This window comes from Mobula hypostoma, chromosome 1 (assembly GCF_963921235.1).
Source record: "Mobula hypostoma chromosome 1, sMobHyp1.1, whole genome shotgun sequence".
Taxonomy (NCBI): Eukaryota; Metazoa; Chordata; class Chondrichthyes; order Myliobatiformes; family Myliobatidae; genus Mobula; species Mobula hypostoma.
In genome coordinates this window covers 76,884,436-76,901,850 of record NC_086097.1, presented here as the reverse complement: position 1 = coordinate 76,901,850, position 17,415 = coordinate 76,884,436, and the positions used below count along the sequence as shown (strand labels likewise).

Genomic DNA, 17,415 nt, shown 5'->3' with positions numbered 1-17,415 from the left:
GAGAGGCTCGGTTCCTGGACATTAACATATCGGATGACCTATCCTGGGTCTAGAACATAGGTGCAATCACAAGGAAAATGTGCCAGTGCCTTTATTTTCTTATGAGGTGGTGGAGGGTCAGCTTGTTCCGAAACACTCTATCAAACTTCTACAGATGTACTGTTGAATGTATCCTAACTGGTTGCATCAAGGTCTGGTTCAGTAAGTACACAGAAAGCTGCAGAGAGTAGTGTACTCTGCACAATACAATCAAAGATGCACCCCACCCCTCCCCCCCACTATCCCCACCACCATCAGACGTGTCTGCAAAGGTCTCTGCCTCAAGAAGGTAACAAGTAAGAAGATCCCTACCATTCGAGCCATCCCATCTTTTCGCAGCTAACATTGGGCAGTAGGCGCAAAAGCCTGAAGTCCCACACCGCCAGGTTCAGGAACAGTTCCTCCTCTTTGATCGTTTGGTTCTTGATCCAATCGGAAAAACCTAATCACCTCTACAGTTTAGCAACGCTATGATCACTCTGATCACGTTGCCCTAAAATCCACATTTTTTGTACTAACTTTTTCTCTTGTAAAAATTGTGTCTAATTCATTTTTAATTTATACTTTTCTTGTAAATGCTTCTTATATGATGCTAAGTTCCAGGGTTGCTGCTGCAAAGAAGTTTTTTTTATTGCATCTGCATTTATGTACAGTATACATATGCATATGACAATAAACTTGACTCATTTTTCTGTTTTCAGTCAATGCAAACAAACAAATGGTTGCAAATAAAAGTCAAATTGAAGTCTACAAGTGACGATTATATCTTTGCACTATGTTGAGGAACCGGGCTACTCACAGATCAAGTCAGTTCCAAACTGATGTTGACTGATATGGCCAAAGAATGATGTTAGCACAGGTAGCAGAACTACAGTTGTGTAATTGATATTCTGTGTAACTCCCTTCAGTTGAGATCGTGAATGTGTGAATTTTCCAAGTTTCAGATTTTCCAGTGTCTTTTCCAGATCTTCAGCTGCATTTTCAAAGAATGTACGCAGACCAGCTTTTACCAACTCTAAGCCAGACTTCATAACAGTCCTGGAATACACAAAGGATAAAATGCACAATCTACACATTTCCACATTTCCAGTGGGGGGGGGGGGAGTGGAGACAAGTTCTGCTTAAAAATCTCGAAGTAGGTGAAAAATTTAATGAAATATGAAAAAATTGCTTCAGATACCTGGGGTCTAGAGTACGTGCCAAGATATGTAAACAGTTCACCATTGTTCCAGAATCAGTGCCTATAGAAGTAATCAAACAACTGAATATTATCTTATTTATTTACACAAATACTGTTAATATTTTAAATGTCAATACCCCAATCAGGATTTTTACATATTAGGTTACTTTTATCTACAAATAGGCAAGTGTGTAGAATTTGAAGCTGTAATCCTAAGGTGGGATCAGCTGGTTAATGCTACATCTTGAAAAAACCCTTAGTGAATAGCAGGAGTCGAAGAGCTGCTCTGTTACTGGGTGGGCATAAGAAAGAAATCTGCTGGCTTTCATATAACTCTTCAGCAGGCGAGGTGTGCTGCTTGGCAAAGATGGCTGTGTACCTTATTTGTACATCTCCAAAGTTCACTCTTGCTTCCCCAAGCAAACAGCTTTTGGATGGTGATGGCATAGTCTACAAGCTATGCAGCATATTTAATACTATATTTATGCACAAACAGAACATTGTGGTGTTGTTAGTCAAGAATAATTAGGTGGCCCTCTTTCTGACTGCAGCAATACATTTCTGAGGCCTAATTAGTTTTAAACATCTTTGTATTTTTGGAAATTAACAACTATTATTCTCACAACTATATGCTTATTGAGATGTTGTGCCCAAAATTTCAAGATAGTTTGGTCCTAGGGGCACAGACACCAGATTACTTTGGATATCAGAGAATACATTTTTCTCTGACTATCTTAAGAAATTTATCCTTCAGATCAATTTTGTAAAAGAACAGAGCTGGGTTCAGTTTGGTCAACATATTTATGCAAAAATGCAATAAATAACACAGCAAAAGTATAAATGATGCTGGGATGGATCGCCACTCAAAAGCACAGATTTTCTTCAAACATGTTTTCCTTCATATAGAAGAAACACATTAGCTTTTATTCCCTTTTTCCTGGAGATCTGTTAGAGGCAGCCTTCAGAAAAAAGAGGACTACGAAAAATATTTTCAGATCATCTAAAGGATTTGGTTGTAGAAAAAACATTAAAAAATAAGATGGATTGTAACCAATTCACCCAAGTCCCAGCCCCATTATTATATTCACAGGATGATCTTTAGCTATCCCAGCCTTGGTGCAATTGGATAATATTCAAATAATCAAGATTTTAGGCTGCTTACCAAAGAGTGAGATCCTATGTCTGACTAGGGCTGCAAGTTTGCAGAAAATACTAGATCAGGAAAAAGCAGAAAAGAAGAAAAGATGATAGAAATACATAGTTACAGAATTATCCTCTGTGATTGAACTATTAAGAACAAGAACAATAAAAAAAGCATTTTCACAGATTAAAGGTTCTAACATAAGCTATCTAAAAAGCTCCTACTTTCATGACTCAAGATCAAAGCAATAAAGTTGGGAAAAGGCTTAATATCATTTATATTAAGATTCTCTAGTTCCCTAGTAGAGTAAGTTGGACTCTTCACCACCCAGTCTACCTGATTTTGATCTTCCACCTTACTGTTTACCTGCACTGCACTTTCTTTGTCGCTGTTACACTTTATTTTGCATTGTTCTTGTGTTACCTTGTTCTACCTCAATGCTCTGTGTAATGATCTGATCCGTATGAACAGTGTGCAAGACAAGCTTTTCACTGTAGCTCAGTACAGTAGCTCGTGACGAAGGGTCTCGGCCTGAAACGTCGACTGCGCCTCTTCCTATAGATGCTGCTTGGCCTGCTGCGTTCACCAGCAACTTTGATGTATGTTGCTTGAATTTCCAGCATCTGCAGAATTCCTGTTGTTTCCAATGTTTTAAATTTGGATTTGATAATTATTTGACAAACAGTGGCTTCCTCTTATTAGAACATAATTTTAAACATAATCACAATTTTCTGCACTTGAAAATTATTCCTTTCAAATGAATTGTCATGTAAAATTTCTGTAAAGTATGACAAGATGTAGAAAAACAGCTTTGCCAACCTTGCCAACATTTCCTTTTCTTTATTGGATGCATATCCACTGCTGCTGAGGCTTTTGGTTGGAGAGGACAGGAAGTACATACAGTGATTCTTGAAGTATTCATCAATCAGAGGAAGCAGAATCTGGGAAAGAAATATATGAACGATTATTTCTACCAAGCACTGTTTCTTAATTCCTTGCAGTTTGTTCAAACTTTATTGCACAATGAATGTCCATTAACTCTTGATGAAATATAACATGGATAAAAATGCCTCAACAATTACAAATTCTTGGCAACACATTTCAACTGATACAATGTTCTGACATGGACTGAATGAATTGAAAAAGTATTGGTAAAGAATATCAGTGACTTCCACATGAAAACAATTTAACCAAGTTTTGCTTTATTGGGGTGCAACATGAAGGAGTTTGTTAGGAACCTGTTCCACATGGTGTAGTTGAAATGGATTACATTCTGAGATTGAAGCGTATCATGATAACAAAATGAGAAAAGAATACTTTACAATGCTCAGTGCAAAGCCTTCGAAAGAAAAGTTGCACTGCTCAGAGTCTCAATATATTTCACAATTTTACAGCCAGCAGAGCACTCTAGGAAATACAGCTTCCATTGTAACATAAGAAACAAGGCAGCTGATTTGTGGACAGTAAAGGCTGATTTATACTTGTGCGTCAACTTGACGCCGTAACCTATGCAAGTGGCCTACGCGCGTTGTGAGCATTTATACTTATGCGTTGGTGTGTCTGCGTCGCTCTGCAATTCGGGCATGTCGCGCATGTGCACACACCTGCCCACATGAGGCTTCATGGTTATGGTAGTCTTTCTCAGGGTAAACAAGTTTAAAGCGAGCGTCTTTTTTCGTAAAGGCGAAATGTGTCCTCCATAATTTTGGAGGTCTGTAAAGCTTTATGGAAAGCATTGCAGCCAGAGTTCCTTCCCTGCCCTTCAGTCGGCCAGTGGGAAGCTATTACAGCGTAGGAGGAAATGCGATGCTACCAGGCGGACCAATCACAGTTGTTGCGGTCTGTGTTGCTGCGACGCGTAGTTACATTTTGGGAGAGGTGCACGTCAGGCTACGGCGTAGGGATCCGCGTAGGCTCTGCGTAGGGTTCGTGGCGACGCCGTACCTACAGCGTAGAGTTGACGCACAAGTAAAGATGAGCCTTAAGTGTGCACAATGAGCTCTCCGATGCAGCCAACTTCTCTGGTGGTATAAACTGAGGGGCACCACAGATAATGTTCCTGTTTATTTCATAAGCTTCTGTTTTCATTTGAGAGGCAAACTGAATCTTTTTTACATCTCACCCAAAAGACGGCTTCTCTGAAAATACAGTTCCTTTTCCTTTAGGGAACACAACCTTATTTCTCAAAGGTGGGACTCAATAAATTCAGTTGCAGCTAACACTGAATTTAACAGTTTTCCTTGATGTGTACCATGTTATATCTGCCATATGGATCCTCTGATGCATCTACTTTAGAGTAATGGCTGGTGCAGGATGAGTTCTCATTTGGCAACTCATTTATAGTGGCTGGAATAACAATTCTCCAACACATTTATGCACGTGCAAACCGGTCTTCACACTCAATCCACAAACATTCTTATGGCCTGGATGGCCATTTCACAGGACATACACTCCATGGATTATCAAACTCAGACAACACAATATTATCTACATTTGCATCATTTCTTTGAATCCTGCTCGAGTTGCATTGTCATTTTATCAGTGCAGTGTTTCCAAGATTGCAGTTTGATGCATGTTTATATTTGAACTCTAACTGCTTAGGTCTGCTCCTTAGGAGCACTCTTCCAAAATTTTATTTTATTACCTCTCACTGCTGGAATGAGTTGCCCAAGGAGGTGCCACAGTGAAACCACAAGCTTCATAAATTATGGTTCTCATCGGATAAAATATCCTGTCAATCCACAATATCTGTCAATTTGAAGTAGCGAATAAGAGAGAGAGAGAGAGAGAGACATAATTGCAAGGTGGGAGCCATTTGAAAGTAAAAAGTCTCACCCAGAGTGAGTTTTTTTGAGCCAATAAAAAGGAACATGTAAGTGGGTGACCATTGTTGGAGCGGGCCAAGGCTAGAGCACAACAGGTTTGGACAAGCACAAGTGAAAATTCTAAGTAAGTTTCTAATAAGATTATTTATGATATTTAAGATTAAAATTTTTCCCCTCTTTCTTTGTCTATTAGTACATAGCTGGTGCAATAAGAATGGATCCAGGGTTAGTGGTGTGTTCCGCGTGTGAGATGGGGGGAGCTGCTACATTCCCTTCTGCGATGCTTACAAAGCTCTTCTTTGCCCAGCTTTAGGAAAATCAGACCACTCTTCGATCCTGCTTTTGCCGATGTACAGGCAGAAGCTGAAACAAGAGGAGGCCATAGTTAAAACCGTCCACTGTTGGTCCAACCAATTGGCCTCCAGGCTGCAGGACTGCTTCAATGATGTTGACTGGAATGTCTTCCATGATGAGGATGTCTCCGAGTTCACTGATGGATTCACATGCTTCATCCGGAAGTGCATTGACGATATTGTCCACCCAGAAGTTGGTCAGGGTCTTCCCGAACCAGAAACCCTGGATCAATAGTTCCGTGCGAGCAGCACTTACCGCGTGATATAGACCTTACATTGCTGGAGATCAACTAGAGCTCAAGAAAAGCAGCTATCATCTGCGCAAAGCTATCAAGGCTGTGAAACAACAATACAGGGACAAGATTGAGTCAACATTCACAACAAATAGCACACGTGACGTCAGGCGAGGGCTGCATACCAACGCAGACTTCAAAGCCAAACGTTGTGGTGCCGCCAACATCACGGCCTCTCTCCCTGATGAGCTCAATCGCTTTTATTCTCGGTTCGACGTCGCTAACTCTGAGCCTCCGAGGAAAGCCACCGCTACAACCTGCAACCTGGTCATCTCTGAGGCTGAGGTACGCAGATGTTTCTCATGAGTGGACAGTCACAAGGCTGCGGGACTGGACGGCATCCCAGAGCGAGTACTCAGGATGCGTGCAGCACAACTGGCAGGTGTGTTTACTGACATTTTTAATCTCTCCCTCTCCCAGTGTAGAGTGCCCTTCTGCTTCAAAACATCCACCATTATCCCTGTACCCAAAAAAGACCAAGGTAACATGTCTGAACAACTGGCGTGCTGTCGAACTCACCTCAATAAAAAGTAGATGTTTTGAGAGGCTGGTCAAGGACTACATCTGCAGCTTGCTATCACCCACACTGGACTCCCTACAATTTACCTACTGACACAACTGATTGACAGATGACACAATAGCCACTTTTTGACATACCACCCTCACACATTTGGAGAAGAAGGATGTTTATGTGAGAATGCTGTTCTTGGACTACAGTTCAGCATTCAATACCATAATTCCATCCAGGCTCGATAGGAAGCTCAGAGACCTTGGCCTTCACCCTGCCTTTCCTGGACTTTCTGTCAGATCGCTGGCAGGTGCTAAAAGTGGGCTCCCTCACCTCCACTCCTCTGACTCTCAATACAGGAGCCCCTCAGGGCTGTGTACTAAGTCCTCCCCTTTACTCCATGTATGCCCGTGACTGTGTCGCCCCCCCACAGCTCTAACCTGCTAATTAAATTTGCTGGTGACACTACATTGATTGGCCTTATCTCAAACAATAACAGGGAAGAAGTCATCTCTCTGACACAGTGGTGTCAAGAAAACAACCTCTCCCTCAATATCACAAAAACAAAGGAGCTGGTTGTGGATTACAGGAGGAACGGAGATGGGCTAACCCTTATTGACATCAGTGGATCTGGGGTTGAGAGGGTAAACAGCTTTAAGTTCCTCGGCATCCACGTCACTGAGGACCTCACGTGGCCTGTACACACCAGCTGTGTGGTGAAAAAGGCACAACAGTGCTTTTTCCACCTCAGACAGTCGAGGAAGTTTGGTATGGGCCCCCAAATCCTAAGAACTTTCTACAGGGGCACAATTGAGAGCATCCTGACTGGCTGCATCACTACCTGGTTTGGGAACTGTATCTCCCTTAATCGCAGGACTCTGCAGAGAGTGGTGCAGACAGCCCAGCACATCTGTAGTTGTGAACTTCCCATGATTCAGGACATTTGCAAATACAGATGTGTAAAAAGGGCCCATAAGATCATTGAGAACCCGAGTCACCCCAACCACAATCTATTCCAGCTGCTACCATCCAGGAAACGGTATCGCAGCACAAAAGCCAGGACCAACAGGCTCCGGGACAGCTTCTTCCACCAGGCCATCAGACTGATTAACTCACGCTGACTTGAGCGTATTCTATGTTACATTGACTGTTCTATTTATTATAAATCACTATAATTGCACATTGCACATTTAGACGGAGACGTAACGTAAAGATTTTTACTCCTCACGTATGTGAAGGATGTAAGAAATAAAGTCAATTCAATTCAATTCAATGCAACTCATTTGGGATCCTGATGAAGAGTCTCAGCCTGAAACATCAACTGTTTACTCTTTTCCATAGATGCTGCCTGGCCTGCTGAGTTCCTCCAGCATTTTGTGTGTGATTAGTCAGGGATTCAAAGGTTATGGGGAGAAGGCAGGAAAATAGACCATGGAACATAGAATAGTATAGCACATTACAGGCCCTTCAGCCCACAATGTTGTGCCGGCCCTTAAACCCTGCCTTCCATATAAACCCCCACCTTAAATTCCTCCATATACCTGTCTCTTAAATTTCACTAGTATATCTGCCTCCACCACTGTCTCAGGCAGTGCATTCCACACAGCAATCACTTTCTGAGTAAAAAACCTTCCTCTAATATCCCCCTTGAACTTCCCACCCCTTACCTTAAAGCCATGTCCTCTTGTATTGAACAGTGGTGCCCTGGGGAAGAGGCGCTGGCTGTCCACTCTATCTATTCCTCTTAATATCTTAGTCATACTTTATTGATCCCGGGGGAAATTGGTTTTCATTACAGTTGCACCATAAATAATAAGTAGTAATAAAATCATAAATAGTTAAATAGTAATATGTAAATTATGCCAGGAAGTTAAATAGTAATATGTAAATTATGCCAGGAGGTATCTTGTATACCTCTATCATGTCTCCTCTCATCCTCCTTCTCTCCAAAGAGTAAAGCCCAGCTCCCTTAATCTCTGATCATAATGCATACTTTCTAAACCAGGCAGCATCCTGGTAAATCTCCTCTGTACCCTTTCCAGTGCTTCCACATCCTTCCCATAGTGAGGCGACCAGAACTGGACACAGTACTCCAAGTGTGGCCTAACCAGAGTTTTATAGAGCTGCATCATTACCTCATGACTTTTAAACTCTATCCCTCTACTTATGAAAGCTAATGGCCCATAAGTTTTCTTAACTACCCTATCTACCTGTGAGGCAACTTTCAGGGATCTGTGGACATGTACCCCCAGATCCCTCTGCTCCTCCACACGACTAAGTATCCTGTCATTTACTTTGTACTCTGCCTTGGAGTTTGTCCTCCAAAGTGTACCACCTCACACTTCTCTGGGTTGAACTCCATCTGCCACTTCTCAGCCCACTTCTGCATCCTATCAATGTCTCTCTGCAACCTTCGACAATCCTCTACACTATCCACAACACCACCAACCTTTGTGTCGTCTGCAAACTTGCCAACCCACCCTTCTACCCCCACATCCAGGTTGTTAATAAAAATCACGAAAAGTAGAGGTCCCAGAACCGATCCTTGTGGGACAACACTAGTCACAATCCTCCAATCTGAATGTACTCCCTCCACCACTACCCTCTGCTTTCTGCAGGCAAGCCAGTACTGAATCCACCTGGCCAAACTTCCCTGGATCCCATGCCTTTTGACTTTCTTAATAATAGCAATTATTCAGTATGGGATTGAGAGAGATAATAAATCAACCATGATGGAATGGTGAAGCATATTCAATGGGCCAAATGGCCAAATTCTGCTCCTAGGTCTTATAGTCTAATTTATTTTACAAGTTCTCCAGCAATCCATTTCACCTTTTCTATTGTATCATGGAATATGATTATATTTGGAGTAATACGTACTGTTTTGATCAGCACACTTCAGTAAGATGTGGTAAAGCGACTCAATGGTTGATGCACTTGTGTCTCTATTTGTTCATATTAAAATAAAACTTTATGAAATAATGAATGGATATAAATTGCTGTCAATAGATTTAAACTAAAATATTTGTTTAATGTTCCCTTTCGAGTAATTGAATACTACTTATTAATAGGAATTCATGCCAAGTTGCTAGGCTTTGCCAACACCATAAATTCAACATTTCTTTTGGGAAATCAGAAATTTCTTTAGCGACCCCCTGTAATATAACGTACCTTGGCAAAAAACTTTATCTCTTGCTCATGAGATTTGTCTGCTTTACCACTACTGACAATGGCCTCTGTCAATACAAAAATAAATGGTTCACTCACAGCAAGGTATTAATCTGAAATTAAACAGTTACAGTCAAGTAAATCAGATTAAGACAACTTTTGAAATGTATAAAATAGAGATCCAACTCTTCAAAAATAAAATAAATGACATCTATTAGTTCAAAAGGATATGCTCCCAACAAATAGGCAATTTGTGAATCTATCAAAGAAAGGAGGAAGGAGGGCTTCTCCTTTTAGGAATCAGGTCAAATGCTTCAAAAAGTTTTTTTTTAATAGCAGATGAGTTTCTCAGTTCATGTTTTGGCATTATGTATACTAGCTACATCTACAAGTGAAATGTTAATTGAAAGGGAGATTGGGTTTGCTCCTGTGGATCACTTCAAAGTGGATCACTTCAAAGTGGATTATGCTTGAATAGCACCCACCGCCCGAGTACAATTGTTCAACTCAGAGTGTATTGTAATCCTGCCGTGGTAAAAATCTAGATATCAAATCTTTCTTAGGAGTGATTTTCTTACTCAAACATTGATATTTTTAAATGTACTAATTTTTCATGCAAACTGTAACTTAATTGGTGAAAAATTAATTATGAAATAGAATTTGGATCCTTCGGTTGATGGAGGAAGATGGAGGAAAATCCAGCATGGTGGGGGGGGGGTACTTTCCAAACACTAATCATGCAATACAGTAATAGCACATCATTTGATACCAAAGTATAGCCTCAGCAATTCAACTTCAACAATGTTTCATAAACTCAGTATTTCGAAATAAGCACACAAGCCAACATGCAGAAATTGGTTTAGAGACACAGATCATACAGTTTCCAAGTAAAGATGGGGGTGGGGGGGGGGGTGAGAGACTACAATCTTAACCCACGTTCTCACAGGAAAATATAGGTAAGCAATTGAAATCTGCCCGAGCTGCCTGATTTCCAATGTGACCAACTGCCACAACCAGGTAACAAGTGGTAAGCAGATCCTTCTGTAAGTACAAGTCTGAACCCTTTCTCAGCATCAAGATCAGACACTACAGTTTTAAATTGAATTGCCAGAGAAAAATCTGACTTTTCAGTTTCCTCTTAAGAAATTAAGAGGGTTGATTTTTCTCAATAATCATTAATTTGCCTTTTTTTAAAAAATACAATCTGTTTGTGGATTTAGGGACAGGAGTATTCCTCTGGATCCATGATGAAGACTTAAAACTCCTTTGGAACAGCTGAGAATTTGGCCAATGTGGTTTAAGTATGGGCCTGGCATGATCACCACAAGACCCAGACCTGCATAACATTACATACACAGTATTGACCCAGAGTTGTAAATCAGTTGTTTAAACTGGTATAAATCTTTGTGTATTAATAATTTAATAATGAGTATTTCTGTTGTAGTCTGTAACAATAAAGACAAAGAAGCAGTAACTGTTTGAATGTGAGTGGGAAGGAAGAATCACTTACCTAAATGCGCTATAAATTCCTGAGCTGTGTCGACACATTTTAACACCCTTACCAGGAATTTATAAGCAAATCGTTTCTCAAAAGAAGAAGAATCCAATTCCATATCTTTCAAGCCTCTGAAAATATAGCATAATGATCAAAGTGTTGTGACATACAATGTTTAATACTGATAACTTCAACAATGTATTATTACTGTTCAACACCACTCTGATTCTATACATAACATGAAGCTTCTCACATTGGCTTAGCAATTTCTGTGTCATCCTGCATCATGGTTAGAGACTGTAATAATGAGGACTTCAGAAATAGGAGCTGAAATCAGCCACATATACCTTTCAATAAAATCATAAGATCTGAACTTGACCTCAGATCCACATTCCTCATAGCACTTGAATTCTCTATAGATCAAAAATCAATTGCAGTCTTGAATATATTCAATGATTCAGCTTCTACAGCTTTCAATGGTGGAGAATTCCAAATATTCACAAATCTCAAAAAATAAACTTTCTTTATTCTGAGATTGTGTCCCATGTCTAAATTCAGTATCTCAAAGCTGTAATTTAGTTCTAGGAACCAATTTAAGTCTTTGTGAATTTCTAACTTGCAAATTGAACAATCTTGTTGTAGATCTTTAAATGTGCTATAAATTCCTGAGTGAATCCAACATCTCAGTATCCGTCAATCACCCTCAAGACTTTTTGTATTTCATGAAGATTACCTCTTATTACTTTTGATTCAAATGCATATCCATACAAATTGCTCACAAATGTTTCCTCACAGGACAATCCTTCTGTACCAGGAATCAACCTGTTGATCAGTCTCTAAACTGCCTCCAATGCAAATATATTACTCTTTAAGTCAGGAGCCTAAATCTCACAATAGTCCAGTTATAAAGAGGCTTTCTCACTTTCATGCTCACTATCCAATGAAATAAAAGGAAAACACTCTTTCTTTCTTAGTTACTTTCCTTGTACCTACTTCCTAACTTTTTGAGTGTCATGAGTGAGCATACCATTCTCCCACTTGCTAAGTTCCATCAAGCTCATCCATTACCTAGATACTGCATAGCCATTCACTTGGAGGAACTTGAGCAGCTCATGAGCCTTATCACGATCACGGGCCTTCTCCTTGGCAGTCAAGGTATCATAAGGCATAAGAGAGATTTGGCTGCCTCCACCTAGTTCAGGTTAGAAACAAGTTAGTCAATGACAAAGTTCAAAGAATACTTATTATCAGAGTATATAAATGTCACCATATGCAACCCTGAGATTCATTTTCTTATGGGCATGCTCAATAAATCCATAATAAAATAATAACCATAATAGAATCAATGAGAGACTGCATCAGCTTGGGCGTTCAGCTTTGGTGTACAAAAGACAACAAACTGTTCAAATACAAAAGAAAAAAATTAATAATAATAAGCAATAAATATTGAGAACATGAGATGAAGAATCGTTGAGAGCGAGTCCAGCGGTTGTGGGAATAGTTCGGAGATGGGGCGAGTGAAGTTGAGCGAAGTTATCTACACTGGTTCAAGAGCCTGATGGTTGAGAGGGTAGCAAATGTTCCTGAACCTAGTGGTGTGAATGCTGAGGCTCCTGTACCTTCTTCCTGATGGCTGAAGTGAGAAGAGGTGATTGGTGGCAGAAGTTCTTGATGACAGATGCTGCTTTTCTGTGACAACATTTCATGTAGATGTGCTCCGTGGAGTGGAGGGTCATATCCAATACTTCTTGTAGGATTTTCATTCAAGGGGATTGGTGCTTCCTTACCAGACCATGGTGCAACCAGACAATATACTCTCCACCACACATCTATAGAAGTTTGTCAAAGTTTTAGATGTCATTCTGAATCTTCACAAACTCCCAAGGAAAAAGCGGCACTGCTGTGCTTTCTTCGTAATTGCACTTACGTGCTGGGCCCAAGATAGGTCCTGCGAAATGATAACACTTAGGAATTTAAAGTTGCTGACCCTCTCCACCTCTGATCCTCTGATGAGGACTGGCTCATGGACCTCTGGTTTCCTCCTCCTGAAATCAATAATCAGTTCCTTGGTCTTGCTGGCTGTTGTTATGGCATCACTCAGCCAGATTTTCTATCTCCCTTCTAGATGCTGATTTGGTGTACTGATCATGACTTATTTATCAGAAAGCAAGCAATGCAACCTTCTTCCTGACAAATTACAGTGAAATTACAGTCAGAAAGCAAATCCAATGGGCTTTCAAAGAATATTCATTACATAGCACCTTCCACAATTCCAAGATGTTGTAACAAGCTTTACAATGAGGAATTTTGCAGGGTAGTCCTATTCTGCCAGAGAAAATGGAGTAGCCACAGACAGCAATAAATTATATGATCAAAAGGGAGTTGTGGGATCTTCAGTGTCTGCCAAAGAGGTTAAAAGTTACACTTGAATGATGATACCTCCAACAACACTGCAGTCAAACATGTTGTGAAACTTGGGAGTTGTGAAATAGTTGAGATATCTCAGATCATTTTCTGTGCTTCTGGGTAATTTTTGGTACTCCCAATAAATCCCATAACCAATCTATTTCAGCTTGCTGCAGCAAGGAACTTCACATTGAGAACTGTGCTATGTAATTTCAGAAGTAAATTTTTATTACATATATTTGGTCCAAAGAATGACGATGATTATGCAAGCAATACACACAAAAAATGCTGGTGAACGCAGCAGGCCAAGCAGCATCTATAGGAAGAGGTACAGTCGACATTTCGGGCTGAGACCCTTCGTCAGGACTAACTGAAAGAAGAGATAGTAAGAGATTTGAAAGTGGGAGGGGGAGGGGGAGATCTGAAATGATAGGAGAAGACAGGAGGGGGAGGGATGGCGCTAAGAGCTGGAAAGTTGATTGGCAAAAGGGATACGAGGCTGGAGAAGGGAGAGGATCATGGGATGGGAGGCCTAGGGAGAAGGAAAGGGGGAGGGGAGCCCAGAGGATGGGCAAGGTGTTATAGTGAGAGGGTCAGAGGGAGAAAAAAGAGATAGAGAAAAAAATAATAATAATCATAAATATATAAATAAGGGATGGGGTAAGAAGGGGAAGTGGGGCATTAACGAAAGTTAGAGAAGTCAATGTTCATGCCACCAGGTTGGAGGCTACCCAGACGGAATATAAGGTGTTGTTCCTCCAACCTCAGTGTGGCTTCATCTTGACAGTAGAGAAGGCCATGGATAGACATATCAGAATGGGAATGGGACGTGGAATTACATGTGTGGCCACTGGGAGATCCTGCTTTCTCTGGCGGACAGAGCATAGGTATTCAGTGAAACGGTCTCCCAGTCTGGGTCGGGTCTCGCCAATATATAGAAGGCTGCATAGGGAGCACCGGACACAGTATATCACCCCAGCCGACTCACAGGTGAAGTGTCGCCTCACCTGGAAGGACTGTCTGGGGCCCTGAATGGTGGTGAGGGAGGAAGTGTAAGGGCATGTGTAGCACTTGTTCCGCTTACAAGAATAAGTGCCAGGAGGGAGATCAGTGGGGAGGGATGGGGGGGGGGGACGAATGGACAAGGGAGTCACATAGGGAGCGATCCCTGTGGAAAGCAAAAGGCGGGGGGGGGAGGAAAGATGTGCTTAGTGGTGGGATCCCGTTGGAGGTGGCGGAAGTTATGGAGTATATGTTGGACCCAGAGGCTGGTGGGGTGGGAGGTGAAGACAAGGGGAACCCTATTCCTAGTGGGGTGGCGGGAGGATGGGGTAAGAGCAGATGTGCATGAATTATGCAAGGTGTTTTCGTAATAAACTCACACATACAATTGAACATTTCAGGTATTGAAAAACAAATGCAGTTTGGTCACCACTCAAAAATATATGGCTAGAGATTTAGACTTTAGATTTCTTAAATGTTTTGGGTAGAATGTCATTCACCGTCACTAACATGAGAAACACAAAGTAGGAACACCTGCACAGTGGAATCTGCTTCCAAAAACCAGCTTCGTTTAAGTCAAGGGCAAAAAAACATTGAACATAGAGTTTTAATTACAGTCATAATTGCACATTTTGGGGATGGATGACTGAAGGCAAATTTCTATACCCCACCCTAACCATTCCTACCTCCACCACTGCCTTTATTACACTAAAAGAATCAATACATATAATGATCAGTCAGTATAATACAGTTCAAAAACAATTGTTGCAAGCTCATCTTCCTGAAACTTTAATTCTGTTTTTCTCTTCACAGATGCTGTCTGACCTGTTGTTTTGAAAATTTTATGTTGTTACTTCACATTTCCAGCATCTTCAAATACTTGTCTTGCAAAATTCACAGACTTACCTTTGCTTTCTAATTCAGTTTTCCTTTTCTTGGCCCAGATATTATAATAGTTTTCGGCCATGAGCTCGGCCATTGCCTGGGTAAGAAACCAAGAGCAACATAAGTTTCTCATGGCATTATTTATTAATGTTGATATAGGGGCATACTGACAATTTACAACTCTCTTTATTACATGTGCTTAAAGTGACACAACATTTTAAAAACTGATAAATTAAAGCTACCACCAGAAGTATGCTCTAACAGTTCATTGCTTGCTTATGAAGTAACAACATCAATAAAACATATATGCAAATCAGACATCATTTAACTGTGGAGAAACTGCAGAAAGATCCAGGGTGTTCTTACTATTATGTGCCTGACTCAATGTTACAACTAGAGTGCAAACCTGCATAGCTTCTGTGTTCTGATGCTTGACTCAGCACATGATTCATCAGAAGAGAGGGATTAAGTTATATGTTTGTATTCTTGGGGTGGGGGTTTAAAAAAAAACAAGTGTTCATATATGTTGAAGCCATTTCCAGTGTACTTACATTGTGTAACATTTACATTCCTCGATATTTAAAATGCTTGATTAATATTGAAATATTTTTGAATATCAGAAACAGCCACAGTGTTTTGACAACCGTAATAAGAATTCTGGCTTAGTGAAAAGACAACATTTTTTCATCAGCTTGCTATGGACCCTGGGTGATAAGACATAAAATGCAGAAACCTCCACTACACACAATGCGTTTACCAGGAGCTAAGGTTGGTTTTTGACGTTTAATTCTTCCTGTGCAAACAACATGAGGACAGTGCAATCTATTATTGTGGGTACGAGATAAACCAGGGATGTGTAGGCCTGCATTGAGCATGAGGCAGGGAAGGGAGGAGTGGAGTCTGAGGGAAATATAGTGATGAACATGGTAAGAGTGTCCTTGGTGAGCCCTAGGGTGATCTGAGGTGAGGATGGAGATCGTAAGCAAGGGGTGGGTGGGGCACTCTATGTACTGAACACAAGCATTTTTTGGGGGCGGGGGAGAAGAACATGTCAGTTGTTAGTATGAGGTGAGAGAGATAAGCACAATGCGCATTGGCACAATGGAAGTGGGAAGCCTGGGGTGACCATATTGTGGATGTGTGGGGAAGGGTCTGTCGCAAGGACAGGGGTAGCTAATGTCAAGCTCATGATTGTGGAGGTGGGGAAGGGTTCTTGGTGAGCATTTGGAGAGGCGGTTGTCATCGAATTTGAGGAACAAAATGTGGGCCAATGTGCGTGATGAGTAGGCAGGGCAGGTTTGGTCTGTGGAGGGCAGTACACTGTAAATCCTGTATCACGAACAAGAGGAAGTAATAATGAGAGTTGTCAGATTTATTTTGGCACCGGTAACAAATAAGCCCCTGTATCTTAATTTAGTTTTGAGTTCTATATCCCCTCCTCTCTCTGCATCTTAAAACCTGTTCATCTCTATTACTCCCCATTTTTTGGTGAAAGCCTGTTGACATTAAATATAGTGAGTACAAATAAGTCTTGACCAAAGAATTATGCAAGGAATTGGCAGAAAATTAAACCTGCTCTTATCTACAACAATGCTATTGCATCTTTTGCATCACCCATCAGAGTAGAAAGGGCTCAGACTACCTTCTCAGACAAGAAATAGATCCTCCTGCAGAGCACCCCCCCACCCCTGTCTAGTGCATTGGACAGTCAGCTTGAGCATTCTCCAGCTTTCTGCATTACTGTATATATCAATGATCTGCATGACAGAATTGATGTCTTTGTTTGTTGATGATACAAAGATAGGTGGAGGGGCAGGTAGTGTTGAGGAAGCAGGAAGTCTGCAGAGGACTAAGATAGATTAGGAGAATGGGCAAAGGGGTGATAGATAGAATGCAGCTTTGGGAAGTGAATGATAATGCACTTCAGTAAAAGGAATAAAGGCATAGACCTTTCTCTAACGGGGAAAGAATTGAGAAATTGGAGGTGCAAAGGGATTTGGAAGTCGTCCTAGTGCGGGATTCCCTAAAGGTGAACTCGAGGGTTGAGTCAGTGGTAAGATACGCAAATGTATTGTTAGTATTCATTTCAAGAGGACAAGAATATAAAAACAAGGATATAA

At 41.0% G+C, this 17,415-nt stretch overlaps 1 protein-coding gene across 9 annotated transcripts in view; it reads right to left on the bottom strand.

Moving 5' to 3' along the window:
- The window catches only part of ryr3 (ryanodine receptor 3), a 380,840-nt gene that overhangs the window by 128,296 nt on the left and 235,129 nt on the right, over nucleotides 1–17,415 (bottom strand). For all 9 annotated transcript variants that reach the window (XM_063051027.1, XM_063051036.1, XM_063051064.1 and 6 more), the window contains 8 exons: nucleotides 15,317–15,392; nucleotides 12,071–12,194; nucleotides 11,018–11,133; nucleotides 9,511–9,575; nucleotides 3,180–3,301; nucleotides 2,382–2,431; nucleotides 1,220–1,280; nucleotides 839–1,077 (listed from right to left, as the gene is read on the bottom strand). In XM_063051027.1, coding sequence (XP_062907097.1) covers nucleotides 839–1,077; nucleotides 1,220–1,280; nucleotides 2,382–2,431; nucleotides 3,180–3,301; nucleotides 9,511–9,575; nucleotides 11,018–11,133; nucleotides 12,071–12,194; nucleotides 15,317–15,392 — 853 coding nt within the window. The remainder of the gene's footprint in view (nucleotides 1–838; nucleotides 1,078–1,219; nucleotides 1,281–2,381; nucleotides 2,432–3,179; nucleotides 3,302–9,510; nucleotides 9,576–11,017; nucleotides 11,134–12,070; nucleotides 12,195–15,316; nucleotides 15,393–17,415) is intronic.